Raw genomic sequence first — 18,659 nt, forward strand, 5'->3', positions numbered from 1 at the left:
TTCGCTCGTCTTTGCCAAACCGAGGGCCCTGTGCAGGGTTTGATCCGGGCGAGCGCTGCTGCGTGATTGAGATTGAGGAATGCACGCAACGGCGATGAAAATCCCGCGCCGGAAGCTTACTTATATTTTTACGTTCCAGTTTTTTATTTAAATGTTCCCCGTTATGTCGAAAAGATCCAGAGAGAGAGAGAGATATACATCGGGGTGTTATTTCAGCTGGCCAGGGAAGAGGCGAGCTCTCGTGTAATTTGACACTCACCGCGGGCGGGAGCGATGTTGCATTGGCGTCGGACGCAGTCGCTCCGACGCACCGCGACTTTGTATTTTGCTCCGACATAAGTTGGCGGTAGCTAATTTGTCGCGAATCGATTGCCCTTGGGAAGAGAGTGCACGGCAACGCTCCTTAAACCCGTTAAATTCCACCCTGTCCTAATTACCCCACATTCACACACCGCACCTTGAACATCTGTCAAAACAAGAAAAGGAGCCTCGTAATGGCTTCAGAGTTTTATTCCAACGGCCATTTTTAACTGATCTGCTGTATATTCTACACATCATATACTGTGTGTGCCGTGATAAATGAAGAGTCGGGTTGTTTGACCATATTTCACCGTGCTGTTCAGTACGGGATTGTGAAGAAGGTTCAGATATAACTCGGCTACTGTGGGTATAGCCATGGCCGGGATTCAAATTTCTACCGAGTTCGTAGCACAGCGAGCTAACCACTTCACTGAGAACACAATCGTTCTTGCCCCCCAAATGATACTGAACCGTGTGGAAACATTTGATCAGAATAGCCCTGCTCGGGGTGTTCGGACAGCCGTTTGCGAAGTGGAAACAGGAGTTGCCAGAAGAGTATTGTAACCGTGATAGGCCGAAAGCCACACACGGATAGTGGCCGGGCAGACACACAGAGCCAGCACCGCTAAGAACCTGCGTTCAAATCTGGACAAAAAAATCGTGATTTGAAATAGCCGTTTCATTATAGTGAGTGAATTAGTTTCAGCCGGGGTCACCCGATGACTGCAAGGTGTTATTTCTATAAGATGTATCCAATGTGGGGTTTCCATTAATTTGGTAACGGTCCAGCTCTGACAACAGATTGGTTTGACTGCCGTGCGACAAACATTTATCTGTATCAAGCATTGAGCGAATGCAGCCTCCCCTAATGTTAAGGGATGTCAGAACTAGTTCCGTAAAATTATCCTTCCGTCGTCCAACACGGGGTGAGACGGTGCCTGCCGGCACATAGTCGCCTTGACATGACGCCGAGAGCTCTATCGGAATGAAAATCGTAGAAAACCCACGTCCAAACGTTTCACGCAAATAGATCCGCATCCTACTCCGCTGTGCCGCCGAGGGCATCGTGCGTTTCGCACGCACGTCTCGGACACGACGATAATGACGGTGTAAATTTTGGGTCAAATTAAAGCCCCATCCCCACGGATTTCCGCTTGAATACGAATCCCTGCTGAGACACTGACACCAACCCCCAAGCTTTGCCGCTCTCTACAAAGCACCAGCAGCGGCGCATCTACTCTCGTGCGCTCACCACAGTACTTGTTTATTGGCCCTTTGATGTTCTTTTTTTACACTTTACACAGACGTCAGGCATGGTCTGGTTGGGACAGCGATGCAGGGCGACGGCATGAATCATTCACGCCGCTCAGCTGTAGCGAGTGAGGGGCATTTGGGAAAATCCGGGGCTTGTGCCCCCTCTGTACTGGGGAGAGAGGGAACGAGAGGATTGGGAGGGGGGGGTTGCGATATGGACGCTGCTGCTGCTGCAATGTTGATGAGATGAGGCGGGCCGCGCTTTATGCTGGGGAATTGGGTCACGTCTGGAAGGTCGCGACGGGGTCAATCACAGCCGCCGGAGAAACAGAGCTGCGAAGAGCCTTGTGGGTTTGTGTTTTGTTTGTTCAATGTCGCAAAAAAACAACACACGCGTGCGTGCGTGCATTCACTGGCGCGGGTTTGTATGGGGCACCCGGCGTGGTTGTTTTGACAACGAGCGCGTGCGCTCGCCCCACTGCTGCCCTGCAGGCGCGCGTCGCCACTGCAATTCAGACGGTGCCCACCGCCCGTGGCGACGATTCTTGCGAAAGCTTCGCCCCGGAGTCACAACGCGATGATCCTGGCTGCATTGAGAAAGCCGCTCTCTAAGAAGCAGCAGGAGGAGCAGCAGAAGCAGCGGAGTTGCTTCGCGACAACGGCCAAGTGGGCTCACGCAAGCGTCTAAACGCAGCCACTTGGTGTAAGATGCCCTACATAAAAAAAACAATGGAACGTGAGCGTTCAGAGAAAATGATGTGCACTTTTTTTATTTGTATGGTGAGAATGAGACCGACGTAGCCTGGACTTTAACAGGAGCAGGGACTTGACAGCTCAAGTGGCTGTAGTTTCAGACAACGGGAGCAGCAATGGAGAATGAGCGACCCCGTCCCTCTCGCTGAGCGAACGTCGACTGGTAGCCTCGATGCAAACCCTTGGTTGTTGGTGCGAAAAGTGAATGGAGGGGAGCAGAGTGAGAGGGTGAGAGGAGGGGGGAGGTGGGCAGGGGGACAAATCCGTGGAGGATCTTGAAGATGGCGAGAGCGATCTTGGAATTGAACTGCGATTGACTTAGAAGCCAGCGGAAGCATCCGGAGAGATTAAAGTATCGGGGTCGTGTGAGCTTGTAAATGGGTGTGTGTGAGGCGTCTGGCCAGTGGAAATTTACGTCATCTGGAGTTTTGGAGGTGAGACATTTGGCGAGGACGTAGAAGAGAGATCGCCAGCAGTTGAGTCGGGCACGGATGGGGCGCCACGCTGGGTGTTTACTACCTCGCCTAGTATACAGGGGTCGTGGGTTCGATCCCGACCCTGACGCCTATAATTTTGGAGTGTGGACTTTGTGCTCCGGGACTTCGAGTTTTTTTCCTCCACGTTGAGAAACGTGCGTTTAGAGTACTCGGCTGCAATACATTTCCACATGATGATAAGCCACTCACGGAGCTTATATATATAGCTCCGTGAGTCTTACCTGGTAAAGTAAAATAACACACCCACAATGAGGCCCACACAAGTGGTGGCAGCCGAGGCAAGGACATGGGGAATGTGGGAGGCGATGCACAAGCCGGAGGTACGGGGTCCTGCAGAGTTGAGATGTTGCGAAGAGAGAAACTGGAGGCTCAGAATCGATGACACCTCCAAGGTTTCCGCACACCTTCTTCGACGCAAGCATTGGTCCACAATCTATTGGGTCTGGCGACCTCCTGCTGTGAACACCACTGGTCTCTACCCAGCCACGCCCCACCCAGCCACACTGAGACCGCTGTTGGCGCACATGAGTTGATTTAACTTATCGGCCAAACTCCGGTGGACATCTTCTTGGTTCTTTCGGTAAAGTCACGTAGAATGGAAATAAAAAAATAATCACGTTGTATATTTTTTACTTCCATTCTACGTGACTTTACCGAAAGAACCAAGAAGATGAATCCCTGCAGTCACGAAAGCTTTAAATCCGGTGGACATGTCCTACTTAAAAGCCTGCTTACTTTTCTCATCCCATAATGAAACATCCCCCGCATGCTCGCTCTCCCAGCTTAAAAGTAAACACCGGCACCGTTCTTGGACTGCAGTGGGTCGCGTCCTGACCTCAAACTTAGAACCTCAATTCCACGCAGGATTTGTAAATCTGCGCGAGCCCCTGTTGAGACTGACGTCCGCGCTTCGCAATGCGTTTCATTTATTCCCAAAGCTTCCGTTGAGCTCTCATTCCATAGGTTCACCTGGGCACACTTAGGGGCTGGCAGACCGAAGACCTAATTTCTCACAGCTGCCGTACAATGCCGTGTTTGTTTTACGCTTGATGAATATTTTAACAATGCGATCTGCCTCTGCGAGTGTGGGCGGGTGTGTGGGTGTGTATGCGATCTGCATTATTTTATTCTTTCCCGATGCGTATTTGTGGTTGGGTTTTGGGGTCGTGCAAGGGTCAACCCCAGAGGTGACCGGTTCGTTGATCTCCCTGCGTGGCAGTTGAAACAACAAGGCGATTTTATTCAAAAATCCCCCCCCTCACCGCCTCTGTCCACCCAGCACAATAAATGGATGCACCACAGTCAGTCAAGCGGCAAGTCGTGTATGGTACGGTAAAGTGTGGCCACTGCCCACCCCTTCCAAGACGTCTGACCACCATGGGAGAGTAGGGCCAAGCATACCCTCTTCTAGAGGGGCACCTCGAGAGGTTCCCTCTGCCAGCAGTCGCGTGAGCAAGCTATTGTGCGGGACTGTAGCTTTACCAACGATACCTTTTGCAAAGGTTCATATTTTCTTTCATCGTATTCGGCACCCAGGTATCATAACTTATAAAACTAAACTTTTTTACTTTACCAGGTAAGGCCCACTGAGCTATTCAGCTCTTTTTCAGAAGCGACCTGGCCACAAATGGTACCTCAATGAATTGGCTTATCATGCGGAAATTTATAGCAGCCAAATACTCTAAGCGCATGATTATAAATGTGCAGGGAAAAACCGGCAGGAGCCGGAGAAAAATCCACGAGACCACGGGGGGAACGTAAAAAACTCAATTTCTACAAGTGTCAGAATTAAGATCGAACCCACGACCTCCTGTATACCAGGCGAGGTAGTTGACATCTCGCCACCGTGATCCACCGAGGGGTTTGGCGCATTCTCCATCGAGGGCGCTCGCACAGTTATAACTGCGAGTCGTCATTGCGGTTTCAGTAAAGCGTCGAAATATTTAAGCGGGGGGAGAGGGGGGCTAAAAACATCCAAAAGATCGCAGCCCGGCAGCGAGAACGGGGACTTGTTTGAGTTTTTTTTCTTTCCCCGCACCTGCAGATTCGGCTTCTTGCGGATTTTCTTGGCGACTCTTCGCTTCTCGAGGCATTTTCCGGTTTTGAGTTGCACTGCGCCTTGATTTACAATGCGTGATTTCTTCTGCACGCTCCCCCCCCCACCACCACCCCTCCCTCTCTCTCACTCTCTCCAAATGATTTTGCCCCGACGAGCATCCTTTTGTGCGTGAAAGATGGAGGTAATCGGCATGTTTTAGTCATCTGCCGAGAGATTCGTACTGCTTGGACGCGCTCCGCTCGGCGCTTCGCTCGGCGAGCTCCGTTCGGCGCTGCCCAGTCTACGCAGAGCGGGGGGCGGGGGGCGGGGGGGGGCACTCCTTTGGAAGAGATTTCCCAGAAAAGCGTAATCTCTTGGCAACACATCAAAGGCCATTTTTTATGGGTTCATTGCACTACTCTGTCATTTCCCCAGATTTATAATGAATTGGCAAAGTTATTCGTGTTCATATTCTTGGTTCTTTCGGTAAAAGCCACGTACACATAATACAGAGCTATGGCCGGGGCTTTGCTTGCTCTTTTTGTTTAGTTAGACGTACAAAAAAATAATACGCGGCGATGGTTTGAGAAGTCTGGTTTGCGCCGCCGCATCTGGAAGCCGTCTCGGGATTTACGGCCGCTCGTGTCTCGGAATGCGGCGCACACGGTCGGCGCTTATTTTTGTTTCTTTGTCTCTCCTGTCACTCATCCCTGCCCCCCCCCATCCTCCTTCCACTCACTCGTGCCCCCCCCCCCCCCCCCGCCACCACCACCTCGTTGTCACCTTGCCTCTCCTCCCCGGATGACGACAGATCGCCTGCCTGCAGGACTTCTTCGGAGATGACGACGTTTTCATTGCCTGCGGGCCGGAGAAATTCCGCTACGCTCAAGATGACTTCATCCTGGATAGAGAAGGTACTGTGCGATCCATCACGATGGGGCCCATCACGATAGCGTAGGAACTGTGGCACCCGTCACGATTGAGAAGGTACTCTGGGGCCCATCTTGATAGAGACAATACTGTGGGGCCCATCACAATAAAGTAATGTGGAACCCGTCACGGTAGAGAAGGTACTCTAGGCCCCATCACGATAGAGTAAGTACTGTGGAGCCCATCACGATAAAAGTACTGTGGGACACATCACGATAAAAGTAGTTTGAGGCCCATCACGAGCTTGTTAATTCTAGCAATCTGCTATGATGATGGGAACTGCAGGATAACCAACAGCTGCTTTGCTGTCGGTGTGTGGCTGGGTAACGCAGTTTAACACAGGCTTTCGCGACCAATATCATCTATAATACAGGTTATTTTGGGTTAGATCGCATAAATATAAATGTGTAAATAAACCCGCCACGACCCGACAAAGCCAACTAGTAAGGTTTGTCACGTGAACAGAACATGCCGATTCGTTACAGATAGAGTACACCAGTGTGTTGGAGAGCAAATGCACAACATTTACAATCTGAGTTTCACATTTCACCAGTAATTACAACTGGCATAATCAGGCAGCAGCCAGATTTATGATGCTGGTTGCGTCGGGTGGTGGCGGGTTTAACGACACATTTATATTTACGCGATCAAGCCAAAACAAACAAAAAGTATTATGGGTGATGCAGATTGGTGGCTTATGACAGTGATCGTAATAAATCGCATGACTTTGGTCAATCTGCTGCTGGATGAAAGCCTCCACACACGATAGATATCATGGGGTTGTTTGGCTACACCTGACCACGCTGGTCGGTGTGGGTTGGTGAAGGGACGAGGGGGCCCAGGACGGTTTCTGATATCACACCCACCACTGATGCCATCCGTGGCCAAGGGTCTGTTCTTCCTCTTGGTGGTGTAACGGGAGGTATGTTCTTCCTCTTGGTGGTGTAACGGGAGGTCTGTTCTTCCTCTTGGGAGTGTAACGGGAGGTCTGTTCTTCCTCTTGGGGGTGTAACGGGAGGTCTGTTCTTCCTCTTGGTGGTGTAACGGGAGGTCTGTTCCTCCTCTTGGGGGTGTAACGGGAGGTCTGTTCTTCCTCTTGGTGGTGTAACGGGAGGTATGTTCTTCCTCTTGGGGGTGTAACAGGAGGTCTGTTCTTCCTCTTGGGGGTGTAACAGGATGTCTGTTCCTCCTCTTGGGGGTGTAACGGGAGGTCTGTTCTTCCTCTTGGGGGTGTAACAGGAGGTATGTTCTTCCTCATGGTGGTGTAACAGGAGGTCTGTTCTTCCTCTTGGGGGTGTAACAGGAGGTCTGTTCTTCCTCTCGGGGGTGTAACAGGAGGTCTGTTCTTCCTCTTGGGGGTGTAACAGGAGGTCTGTTCTTCCTCTTGGGGGTGTAACAGGAGGTATGTTCTTCCTCTTGGTGATGTAATGGGAGGTCTGTTCTTCCTCTTGGGGGTGTAACAGGAGGTCTGTTCTTCCTCTTGGGGGTGTAACAGGAGGTCTGTTCTTCCTCTTGGGGTGTAACAGGAGGTCTGTTCTTCCTCTTGGTGATGTAATGGGAGGTCTGTTCTTCCTCTTGGGGGTGTAACAGGATGTCTGTTCTTCCTCTTGGGGGTGTAACAGGAGGTCTGTTCTTCCACTTGGTGGTGTAACGGGAGGTCTGTTCTTCCTCTTGGTGGTGTAACGGGAAGTCTGTTCTTCCTCTTGGTGGTGTAACAGGAGGTCTGTTCTTCCTCTTGGGGGTGTAACTGGAGGTCTGTTCTTCCTCTTGGGGGTGAAACGGGAGGTCTGTTCTTCCTCTTGGTGGTGTAACAGGAGGTCTGTTCTTCCTCTTGGGGGTGTAACAGGAGGTCTGTTCTTCCTCTTGGGGGTGTAACGGGGGGGTTCTTCCTCTTGGGGGTGTAACAGGAGGTCTGTTCTTCCTCTTGGGGGTGTCACGGGAGGTCTGTTCTTCCTCTTGGGGGTGTAACAGGAGGTCTGTTCTTCCTCTTGGGGGTGTAACGGGGGGGGGTTCTTCCTCTTGGGGGTGTAACAGGAGGTCTATTCTTCCTCTTGGGGGTGTCACGGGAGGTCTGTTCTTCCTCTTTGGGGTGTAACAGGAGGTCTGTTCTTCCTCTTGGGCGTGTAACAGGAGGTCTGTTTTTCCTCTTGGTGGTGCAACAGGAGGTCTGTTCTTCCTCCTGGGGGTGTAACAGGAGGTCTGTTCCTCTTCTTGGTGGTGTAACAGGAGGTATGTTCTTCCTCTTGGGGGTGTAACAGGAGGTCTGTTTCTTCCTCTTGGGGGTGTAACAGGAGGTCTGTTCCTCCTCTTGTTGGTGCAACAGGAGGTCTGTTCTTCCTCTTGGGGGTGTAACAGGAGGTCTGTTCTTCCTCTTGGGGGTGTAACAGGAGGTCTGTTCTTCCTCTTTGGGGTGTAACAGGAGGTCCGTTCTTTCTCTTGGGGGTGTAACAGGAGGTCTGTTCTTCCTCTGGGTGGTGTAACGGGAGGTCTATTCTTCCTCTTGGTGGTGTAATAGGAGGTCTGTTCTTCCTCGTGGGGATGTAACAGGAGGTCTGTTCTTCCTCTTGGTAGTGTAACAGGAGGTCTGTTCTTCCTCTTGGGCGTGTAACGGGAGGTCTGTTCTTCCTCTTGGGGGTGTAACGGGAGGTCTGTTCTTTCTCTTGGTGGTGTAACGGGAGGTCTGTTCCTCCTCTTGGGGGTGTAACAGGAGGTCTGTTCTTCCTCTTGGTGGTGTAACGGGAGGTATGTTCTTCCTCTTGGGGGTGTAACAGGAGGTCTGTTCTTCCTCTTGGGGGTGTAACGGGAGGTCTGTTCTTCCTCTTGGGGGTGTAACGGGAGGTCTGTTCTTCTTCTTGGGGGGTGTAAAGGGAGGTCTGTTCTTCCTCTTGGTGGTGTAATGGGAGGTCTGTTCCTCCTCTTGGGGGTGTAACGGGAGGTATGTTCTTCCTCATGGTGGTGTAACAGGAGGTCTGTTCTTCCTCTTGGGGGTGTAACAGGAGGTCTGTTCTTCCTCTTGGGGGTGTAACAGGAGGTCTGTTCTTCCTCTTGGTGATGTAATGAGAGGTCTGTTCTTCCTCTTGGGGGTGTAACGGGAGGTCTGTTCTTCCTCTTGGGGGTGTAACAGGAGGTCTGTTCTTCCTCTTGGTGGTGTAACGGGAAGTCTGTTCTTCCTCTTGGTGGTGTAACAGGAGGTCTGTTCTTCCTCTTGGGGGTGTAATGGGAGGTCTGTTCTTCCTCTTGGGGGTGAAACGGGAGGTCTGTTTTTCCTCTTGGTGGTGTAACAGGAGGTATGTTCTTCCTCTTGGGGGTGTAACAGGAGGTCTGTTCTTCCTCTTGGTGGTGTAACGGGGGGGTTCTTCCTCTTGGGGGTGTAACAGGAGGTCTGTTCTTCCTCTTGGGGGTGTAACGGGAGGTCTGTTCTTCCTTTTGGGGGTGTAACAGGAGGTCTGTTCTTCCTCTTGGGCGTGTAACAGGAGGTCTGTTTTTCCTCTTGGTGGTGCAACAGGAGGCCTGTTCTTCCTCCTGGGGGTGTAACAGGAGGTCTGTTCCTCCTCTTGGTGGTGTAACAGGAGGTATGTTCTTCCTCTTGGGGGTGTAACAGGAGGTCTGTTTCTTCCTCTTGGGGGTGTAACAGGAGGTCTGTTCCTCCTCTTGTTGGTGCAACAGGAGGTCTGTTCTTCCTCTTTGGGGTGTAACAGGAGGTCCGTTCTTTCTCTTGGGGGTGTAACAGGAGGTCTGTTCTTCCTCTGGGTGGTGTAACGGGAGGTCTGTTCTTCCTCTTGGTGGTGTAACAGGAGGTCTGTTCTTCCTCTTGGGGGTGTAACAGGAGGTCTGTTCTTCCTCTTGGTAGTGTAACAGGAGGTCTGTTCTTCCTCTTGGGCGTGTAATGGGAGGTCTGTTCTTCCTCTTGGGGGTGTAACAGGAGGTATGTTCTTCCTCTTGGGGGTGTAACGGGGAGGTCTGTTCTTCCTCTTGGTGGTGTAACAGGAGGTCTGTTCTTCCTCTTGGGGGTGTAACGGGAGGTCTGTTCTTCCTCTTGGTGGTGTAGCGGGAGGTATGTTCTTCCTCTTGGTGGTGTAACGGAGGTATGTTCTTCCTCTTGGGGGTGTAACGGGAAGTCTGTTCTTCCTCTTGGTGGTGTAACAGGACGTCTGTTCTTCCTCTTGGTGGTGTAACAGGAGGTCTGTTCTTCCTCTTGGGCGTGTAACAGGAGGTCTGTTCTTCCTCTTGGTGATGTAATGGGAGGTCTGTTCTTCCTCTTGGTGGTGTTACAGGAGGTCTGTTCTTCCTCTTGGGCGTGTAACGGGAGGTCTGTTTTTCCTCTTGGGTGTGTAATGGGAGGTCTGTTCTTCCTCTTGGGGGTATAACGGGACGTCTGTTCTTCCTCTTGGTGGTGTAGCGGGAGGTCTGTTCTTCCTCTTGGTGGTGTAACAGGAGGTATTTTCTTCCTCCTGGGGGTATAACGGGAGATCTGTTCTTCCTCTTGGGGGTGTAACGGGAGGTCTGTTCTTCCTCTTGGTGGTGTAACGGGAGGTCTGTTCTTCCTCTTGGTGGTGTAACGGGAGGTCTGTTTTTCCTCCTGGGGGTGTAACGGGAGGTCTGTTCTTCCTCTTGGGCGTGTAACGGGAGGTCTGTTTTTCCTCTTGGGCGTGTAACGGGAGGTCTGTTCTTCCTCTTGGGGGTATAACGGGAGGTCTGTTCTTCCTCTTGGTGGTGTAACAGGAGGTCTGTTCTTCCTCTTGGGGGTGTAACAGGAGGAGTTTCTTCTTCTTGGGGGCGTAACAGGAGGTCTGTTCTTCCTCATGGTGGTGTAACAGGAGGTCTGTTCCTCCTCTTGGGGGTGTAACAGGAGGTCTCTTCTTCCTCTTGGGGGTGTAACGGGAGATTTTGTTTTTCCTCTTGGTTGTCTTTTTTTCTTTCTCCCAGTTTATTTGATGTTTTAATAAACAGCTATTGCCTATTACATTGTTTGTTGTGACTTTCTGGCCCGCGCCCCTCCCGGACATTTGTGAAATCTGAGCTTTATAGCTCATCGGATTTCTCCAGAATAAATTTTAACTTAAAACTTCCGTGACTGCAGGAATTCATATTCTTGGTTGTCTCTCCACCTGATGAAGACCGCTGGTGTCGCGATCGAAACGTCGTGGGTTTATTTCTTATTTTTAAAAAAATATTTTACTATTTTTATTGTGGGTTTTTTGCTTTTATTATTTTTAATTTATTATTTTAATTGTATTTTTATTATGTATATTTTTAACCTCAATTTTTTTTGTATTATTTTAATTGTTTACTTAAATTTTATTGCATGATTTTTTTTTTCTATTTCCCTGACATAACCGAAAGAACCAAGAAAATGCTCTCCAGAATAGACAAAGATTTTCTGATCCTGATTGAACTCACTCCAACGCTGTGCCCTGGTTTACAACAGCGGGCGCTCCGTGCCCTCTCGGGTCGCTTCGGCTTGCCGCACGTCGTAGGCGGCGTGCGGCAACGCGGCTAGGAGGGTTGCCAGTGCTGAGTGCTGCCCACTCGTAAACAGTGGTGGGGTTTTCTCTGGGATCTGGGAATCTCCAGATTTCCTTCCGTAGGAAGTGAAACCCTCGTTAATGGAATTGGCCCAAAACGCTATGATGTGAGGGGCCCCCTCCTCAACGAGAGTGAGGTTGCCTGGGTAGCGCGTTGGCACGATCGTTAAAATTTCACGAACCCAGTGTATAGCTTGCGGCATTTTAATAGTCTCCAACAGCAGCGAAACAGTAATAGTTTACGATCATATTAATTTGATGGAATTTCTAAGTAAAAATACAGTCGTGCAGTCACAGCAGAGCAATGTACAAAATGGCATCCGGTGGGTATTAATGAAGCGAATCATTAGAACAATATTTATACGTATTGTATTTCCACACGGACACAATATTTATGCGTCTTGTATTTACACATGGACACAAGGTGCCATTTGACCCACGGAGGTAGGAGTGAGCATAATTCATTCTGTCTGCCATCCCTCAGAAAACTCCATAAAGATTTTTTTTCATAAAATGAAACGACTTATATACACACAGGAACAACGTAAACATTTTCCCCCTCCACCTTTGATTTCTGGAGTTTATTTTGGTTATGGCGCACAGGACCCAGATTTACAGCTGGGCAGGCTGGCCAGCCAGCCCAGCCTGTGTGTTTGTTACGATTTCAGGGGGCCGATCGTGTGTGTGTGCTAGCAGCATATGTGTGTGTGTGCGCGAGTGTGTGCGCGCTAGCTTGTGTATGTGTGTGCGCGAGAGTGTGTGCGTGCGAGCGTACGTGTGTGTGTGTGTGTGCGCGAGTGTGTGTGCGAGCGTGTGTGTACGTGCATGTGTGTGCGCGCTTGCTTGTGTATGTGTGTGCGCGAGTGTGTGCGCGAGAATGTGTGTGTGTGCACGAGTGTGTGTGCGTGTGTGCATGTGTGTGTGCACGAGTGTGTGTGTGCATGTGTGTGCGCGCTAGCTTGTGTGTGTGTGTGCGCGCAAGTGTGTGTGTGTGTGTGGGGAGCGATAGTGTAGCGGTTAGTGCGCTGCGCTATGAACCTGGCGACCCGGGTTCGATTCCCGCTCACGGCCAACACCAGTGACGATTATCTGAACCGGTCCCGGGCCTCCCCTAGGTCGACTCAGCCTCAAATTAGTACCTGGTGCGGTGTGTAAACATCGCCACTAGGGAGACAAAGGCGGCCGGGCGTGGTGTTGGCCACCCACCCCCTCGTGTGCCGTGCCGGCCTTCATAGGTGCTCGCTAACAGCACTTACCCCAACAGTCTGTTAAGGCTACACGGAGGATCTTTGTCTTTGTGCGAGTGTGTGCGTGCATGTGTGTGCGTGCATGTGTGTGCGCGCTAGCTTGTGTGTGCGTGCGCGAGTGTGTGTGCATGTGGGGGAGGGAGGGGGGTTTCTGCACAAAAGGGGCCTCTCAGTCGCTGCACCTAATTGGCAGGACAGCAGGGGCAGTTGCGCTCGCCACACAGTTAAAGAATAAACCCAGACGCAGAAATCTTAGTGTCCCGCGCCGTGGTTCTGCCAGCGGGACCCCACGCTCCCTTGGCCGCCAGAAATTTTCACCAACGCTTCGGGTCGTAGCTTTCAAATCGTCTTTTTTTGTAGAAATTCTTCTTCTAAATGCGTGTGTTTTCACTTGTAATCCAGAGGTCGACAGTTTGATTGGATCGGCTTGGCACTTGCTTAAATCCACCACCCCAGGCAACCTTCTGTGCACCCGGCAAATCAAATGTTAAAGAATCGGCCAAAGTACCCTCGCAGAGAGGTTCTCGAGAGCCCCGTCTGGTGGCAGCACCTTTCTACCAGCAGCGGTGTGAGCAAGAAGTTGCAGGGCTGCAAATTTACCCTTTATACGAATTCAGCTAAATTAGGTCGAGCGACTTCGCTGCCTCTATTTGGCTGGAATCGCTAACACGGTGGCCTTTTGACTCCGCCAATCATGGCTGGAGGGGGTTGTCTCCCAGCAGTAGATGATTTATCTCTCATTAAACCACAGCATGCGGCCAACCCCCCCCCCCCCTCTTGCTGCCCCCCACCGTCTCGGGTGCAGGGTTCAAACGTTCAAACGTGAGCGAGCAAAACCGAAATATCTCGCCGCCCATGCGCTCCGAGCAACGTGCGCAACTTAACGAGGCCCCCAGATTTAACCGAATGCGGCGTTGGCGCTCGCCCATTGGTGCTTGGCTTGACTTGTACACATTACACGATGGACACGCTAGGTTACATTACAGTGGCGTGAAATACTTAAGTTCATGAACTGATTGGCATGAAGATTATTTCAATGGTGTTATGAGAATGATGACATTTTTAACCGTGGTCAGAAATTAAACGCTGGCTCTTTTGGTTATAGCTTCGTAGGCTAACCACTGCACCACTGATCCTTCCTACATGGGTTAATGGGTAAAACTATAAACAGATCATTTCTCCAGTGAATATTGAATTTTGAAACAATATTGCCGTTTGCAGTCATTGATTGGAATCAATCAATGACCTGCTTTTGTGGGTCACATGAGCCTCTCACACTGACATGGCTGATCACTCTCGTACAAGCACCATCTTCTAGCCGTGCATTCAGAGGGTCTCAGCTCCTGACGAAGGACAGATGATAAGGCCCCAATCCGAATCCTGTAGAGCAACTTGAATCGTCTTTTCCCAACTCCGGCCGGCGTTTCCCACTGCTGAGGCGCCTTGCAGTGCTGTTTATCATCACGAGCTTGACTTAGCTGATGAGAGACACGTGGTCAAAACCCGGCCAGAGTTCCCCTGCCGAAACAAATGCCGCCGGATAGCGTAAGCCTGGAAGTGCCATAAGCTGATGGGCTAAAAACTGTTTATAGGGCCTTAACGGGGGATTTTTATTTAATTCCACTCAGTTGCACCCTCTAATCCGGCAGCTCTATGTGATGGGCACTCCGAAGAGATGCGAGTTCCGGTTGGTGCGAGCCCAGGCCGGATCGTTGTGCCGGGGCTTTTGTTGGCAATGTTGTGCAAGAGGTCCCCCGCAAGAGAGGCGCGCCGTTTGTGCTGTGAATCCGGGTCCGGAGCGGTCGGCGTGCGCAACTTGGTCACGCGCAACTTGGTCACTCGCAACTTGGTCACTCGCAACTTGGTCACTCGCAACTTGGTCACTCGCAACTTGGTCACTCGCAACTTGGTCACGCGCAACTTGGTCACTCGCAACCTGGTCACGCGCAACTTGGTCACTTGCAACTTGGTCACGCGCAACTTGGTCACTCGCAACCTGGTCACTCGCAACTTGGTCACTCGCAACCTGGTCACTCGCAACTTGGTCACTCGCAACTTGGTCACTCGCAACCTGGTCACTCGCAACCTGGTCACTCGCAACTTGGTCACGCGCAACTTGGTCACGCGCAACTTGGTCACTCGCAACTTGGTCACGCGCAACTTGGTCACTCGCAACTTGGTCACTCGCAACTTGGTCACTCGCAACTTGGTCACTCGCAACTTGGTCACGCGCAACTTGGTCACTCGCAACTTGGTCACTCGCAACTTGGTCACGCGCAACCTGGTCACTCGCAACTTGGTCACTCGCAACTTGGTCACTCGCAACTTGGTCACTCGCAACTTGGTCATGCGCAACTTGGTCACTCGCAACTTGGTCACTCGCAACTTGGTCACTCGCAACTTGGTCACTCGCAACTTGGTCACTCGCAACTTGGTCACTCGCAACTTGGTCACGCGCAACTTGGTCACTCGCAACTTGGTCACTCGCAACTTGGTCACTCGCAACTTGGTCACTCGCAACTTGGTCACTCGCAACTTGGTCATGCGCAACTTGGTCACTCGCAACTTGGTCACTCGCAACTTGGTCACTCGCAACTTGGTCACTCGCAACTTGGTCACTTACAAACCGAATCCATTGTCGACGGGCGTCTCTGCAACCGGTCGTGAGCAAATAGTGTGGCCGGTTGCTTTCACGGTAGAGAGGCGAAACCTCACCGCTGACGAGCGTCCATCTGCTCGGCGATTATTTTAAGGATGCATTTCGTCACGCGCGCAGCGTGAAGTAAAAACGCGCCGTTTAATTTCCTCACCGCGGCGCGGCGCGGCTACCGGGCTAGGGATGTGGACAAAAGCAGCCGCGGGGCCGACGATGGAGATTCGCGGCCAATTTCGCGAGCGATTCGCTTAGCCTCAAGCAGGCCGGACGGCTCGAGCGAGGAGCCGGCGGAACTGTTGCGTGGTGTCCCGACCCCGGCTCGTGTTTCAGCAGACTGCCGTGGCCTCAAATCGACCGCCGGGAAGGGGGGACCACCGTCTACGCCTCGCCGCAGCGGAGCCAAGAGCCCGTCCATCCGGAGCAAGTCGCCTGGCGGATCAGGTACGCGGTCTCTTTGTCTCTCTCGCTCGCTCTCTCTCTCTCCTCTCACGCGCTCCCCCACGCCGGTTTGAAAGCAACGCGTTATTTCGTGTTACACTGTGCGGCCAATAAATGAGTGAGCGTGAAGAGAGAGGGGGGGATCTGGCACCGTCGGTTGAGAGAGGACGGTGAAAGCTGGGGAGGTTGCTTTTTCTTTAGTTTGAGTGGCCCCCAAGAGAGGACTGTGTTTTGAATTGGAACTTCGTGGGGGTAAAGGCAGTGTTTTAGTTGCACGTGCGGTTTGCAACATCTTAATGTCTCAAACACGTGGCAGTACATGTAAGTATAATAATAGTGTTTTTCCCCTTTTTTTCTGGCAACAAAACTGAAACCTTTTTACAAGGAATCACGTCTGCATTAACCACAATACTTGTGGTCAAAATGCAAACAAAAAACACACTAAATTTCGATTTAAAGCTTTCGTGACTGCAAGGATTCACCTTCTTTGGTTCTTTCGGTAAAGTCACGTAGAATGGGAATAAAATAATAAAATAAAACAATAAAATTCTCACGACGTTTCGGCCACAACACAAGTGGCCTTCTTCAGGTGAAAGGAACAAACCTGTCGGGACGACAGAGCTACAATGAACGCTGCAAACGCTGCTTAAAGACGCTGCGAATCTTAGCAGCGTTCAGTGTAGCTCTGTCGTCCCGACAGGTTTGTTCCTTTCACCTGAAGAAGGCCACTTGTGTTGTGGCCGAAACGTCGTGAGAATTTTATTGTTTTATTTTATTATTTTATTCTCATTCTACGTGACTTTACCGAAAGAACCAAAGAAGAAAAAACACACTGATAATAGTATGCATTGTCCTTGAAACTGATTGGTCCACACCAGAGACGGCTTTCTTTTAAGCCTCGTCTCAATTATCAGTGTGTTTTTTGTTTGCATTTTGACCACAAGTATTGTGGTTAATGCACGCATGATTCCTTGTAAAAAGGTTTCAGTTTTGTTGCCAGAAAAAAGGGGAAAAACCCTATTTTATTTTGGTACTAGCAAAGGAGGTCTAATGATGTAGATGCTTACCCCCGAGCCCTCATTACTTTGATAGTACATTGTCTTTGAGCTGTACGCCTTTTGGCGTCCTCTAGTCTAGCACTAATTGAGACGAGACTCAAAAGAAATCCCTCTCTGGTGTGGACCAATCAGTTTCAAGGCCAATGCATATATTATCAGTGTGTTTTTTTGTTTGCATTTTGACCACAAGTATTGTGGTTAATGCAAACATGATTCCTTGTAAAAAGGTTTCAGTTTTGTTGCCAGAAAAAAGGGGGAAACCCTATTATTATATTTTGGTACTGGCAAAGGAGGTCTAATGATACATGTAAGTATGTCGAATTTATTTTGCACCGTACGTAGCCAACCATGCTAATCAGAGGTGCGGGGAACGTACTACCCATGCTTTGCACAGATGCCAGGGCATATTCAGTCAGATATTAACCTAATTGTGCGACGCGGGTAGGTGTCCATCCCCCAGTGTTATTCCTCCTGTGTATTTGGCATCATCACGCGAGACCAAGATTCCGTTTGGAACTCTCGCGAAGCAGTGAGTCGCACCATGTTAAACAAGCAGCCCTTGTAATAATATATAACAGAACTGCTGTTGACACTACCCAGTTGGATACAGAAACTGGGGCTAGAATGATACATCGATTGATACGATAGATATCAACTCTTGAGCTTCTGATTCGAGCATGTTTGTTGAACTTCTTTTGCACCAGCTACGTTCGGTGCGAGAGAAGTTCAACATACATATTCATCGATCATATCGCATGAGAAGCGGTGGTTTTATACGTGTATACGTTGAAAGCATTTGCTCGATTTCTCTACTGCAGAGGCATGTCCATTCGTCGCTACATTGAGAAAATAATTTCATTCTTGATTCTCATTGCGACGGTTCATCAAAGGAACTCCGGGGTAGAGGAGGGAGGATGTATATCGTTGCACGCTCAACATAAACCACCGCGTTGTTATTATTATTTAATAATAATATTACTATGTTGAGCAGTCCATCATGGGCAACCGAACCTTTGAAATAGACCAGCGACTTGCACAGCAGCAGGGCTGAATCATCGCGTCCTCCTTACCCCAGACGATCAAATATCAGAAAGGAATGGCGGGGTACGGTGCTGGTGGGAGGATGGTGGCGGCGGTGGTGGTGGTGGCGGCGGCGATCGGGGTATGAGACCGCATGGAGAGACGTCGGTTGTGTGTGGTGGGGGGGGGGGAGGAGGTGGGAGGGGGTGGTTGTGTCAGACGAGGAGGAGGAGGGAGAGGTCATAACGGGGGGCCCAGAAACCGAGCCAGACAGCTGTGCGCCACGCGCGGCGTTAAATGGGTCGGAAAACAATAGGGGATGGCTCCAGGTGGTCGCGTAATGCTCCGCGAGGGAGAGAGAGGGGGGGTGGAGTGGGGGGAGATTGAGGAGAGAGAATATCAGACGGACGCTGTGATCAGCTGGGAATAAATGGAAGGGGAAAATCCGGGGGGGGGGGGGGGGTGTGGCCGCATTGGGGCGGCTCGGAGGCCACGTGGCCCCGTCGCGAACGCCTCCTCTCTTCGAAGTTAAATCCCTCGCACGCTTTACCTTTTAACTTGCGAATGCACGAACCCGTCAAACGCGGTGCTATTGATCTCGTCACGCGTTTTACGCGCTTTCGTTTTACATTCTTGATATTTAAGCTTTGGCTTTCATGATGTCCCTTTTTATATTTATTTATTCATTTCTCCGGGCGGTTTTTTTTTTGGTTACATCAAATCGGCCGCGTCTCTTTTACGTTCATTCTTGCCTACGTGCGAAACCTCATTTCTGCAATTTTGATCAAACGCGCACATTTTTTTTGTGCGCGTTAGATTCTCACGGAAAATAATTCCCGTGATTTATTTTGGGTCGTAGTCGGCGTCCCGGCGCCACCGTGAAGCTGCAGGTGCCTCTGCAGAGGCCTACGCCGCCCAGGCAAGAAAGCATGCCCATTCCCAG

At 50.7% G+C, this 18,659-nt stretch overlaps 2 protein-coding genes across 4 annotated transcripts in view; both read left to right on the forward strand.

The window, feature by feature from the left end:
- LOC116943600 (neuronal migration protein doublecortin-like) overlaps window positions 1–18,659 on the forward strand; it is a 67,994-nt gene that overhangs the window by 40,518 nt on the left and 8,817 nt on the right. For 2 of the 3 annotated variants that reach the window (XM_032956584.2, XM_076067818.1), the window contains exons 4-5: window positions 5,654–5,756; window positions 15,531–15,641. In XM_032956584.2, the coding sequence (XP_032812475.2) occupies window positions 5,654–5,756; window positions 15,531–15,641 (214 nt within the window). The remainder of the gene's footprint in view (window positions 1–5,653; window positions 5,757–15,530; window positions 15,642–18,659) is intronic. The other variant, XM_032956585.2, reaches the window with a different exon arrangement.
- Window positions 5,763–15,524, forward strand: LOC142925079 (uncharacterized). The gene is made up of 2 exons (XM_076067820.1): window positions 5,763–10,337; window positions 10,466–15,524. Exon 2 carries the CDS (start codon window positions 14,220–14,222, stop codon window positions 15,294–15,296), a length of 1,077 nt encoding a protein of 358 aa, XP_075923935.1. The 5' UTR covers window positions 5,763–10,337; window positions 10,466–14,219; the 3' UTR covers window positions 15,297–15,524.

This window comes from Petromyzon marinus, chromosome 18 (assembly GCF_048934315.1).
Source record: "Petromyzon marinus isolate PM22_M1 ecotype Great Lakes invasive population chromosome 18, UKy_Petmar_22M1.pri1.0, whole genome shotgun sequence".
NCBI classification, from domain to species: domain Eukaryota; kingdom Metazoa; phylum Chordata; class Hyperoartia; order Petromyzontiformes; family Petromyzontidae; genus Petromyzon; species Petromyzon marinus.

Bases quoted from the DNA above. Each gene is read 5' to 3' on its own strand.
- LOC142925079 (XM_076067820.1), top strand. From the start codon at position 14,220: ATGCGAGTTCCGGTTGGTGCGAGCCCAGGCCGGATCGTTGTGCCGGGG.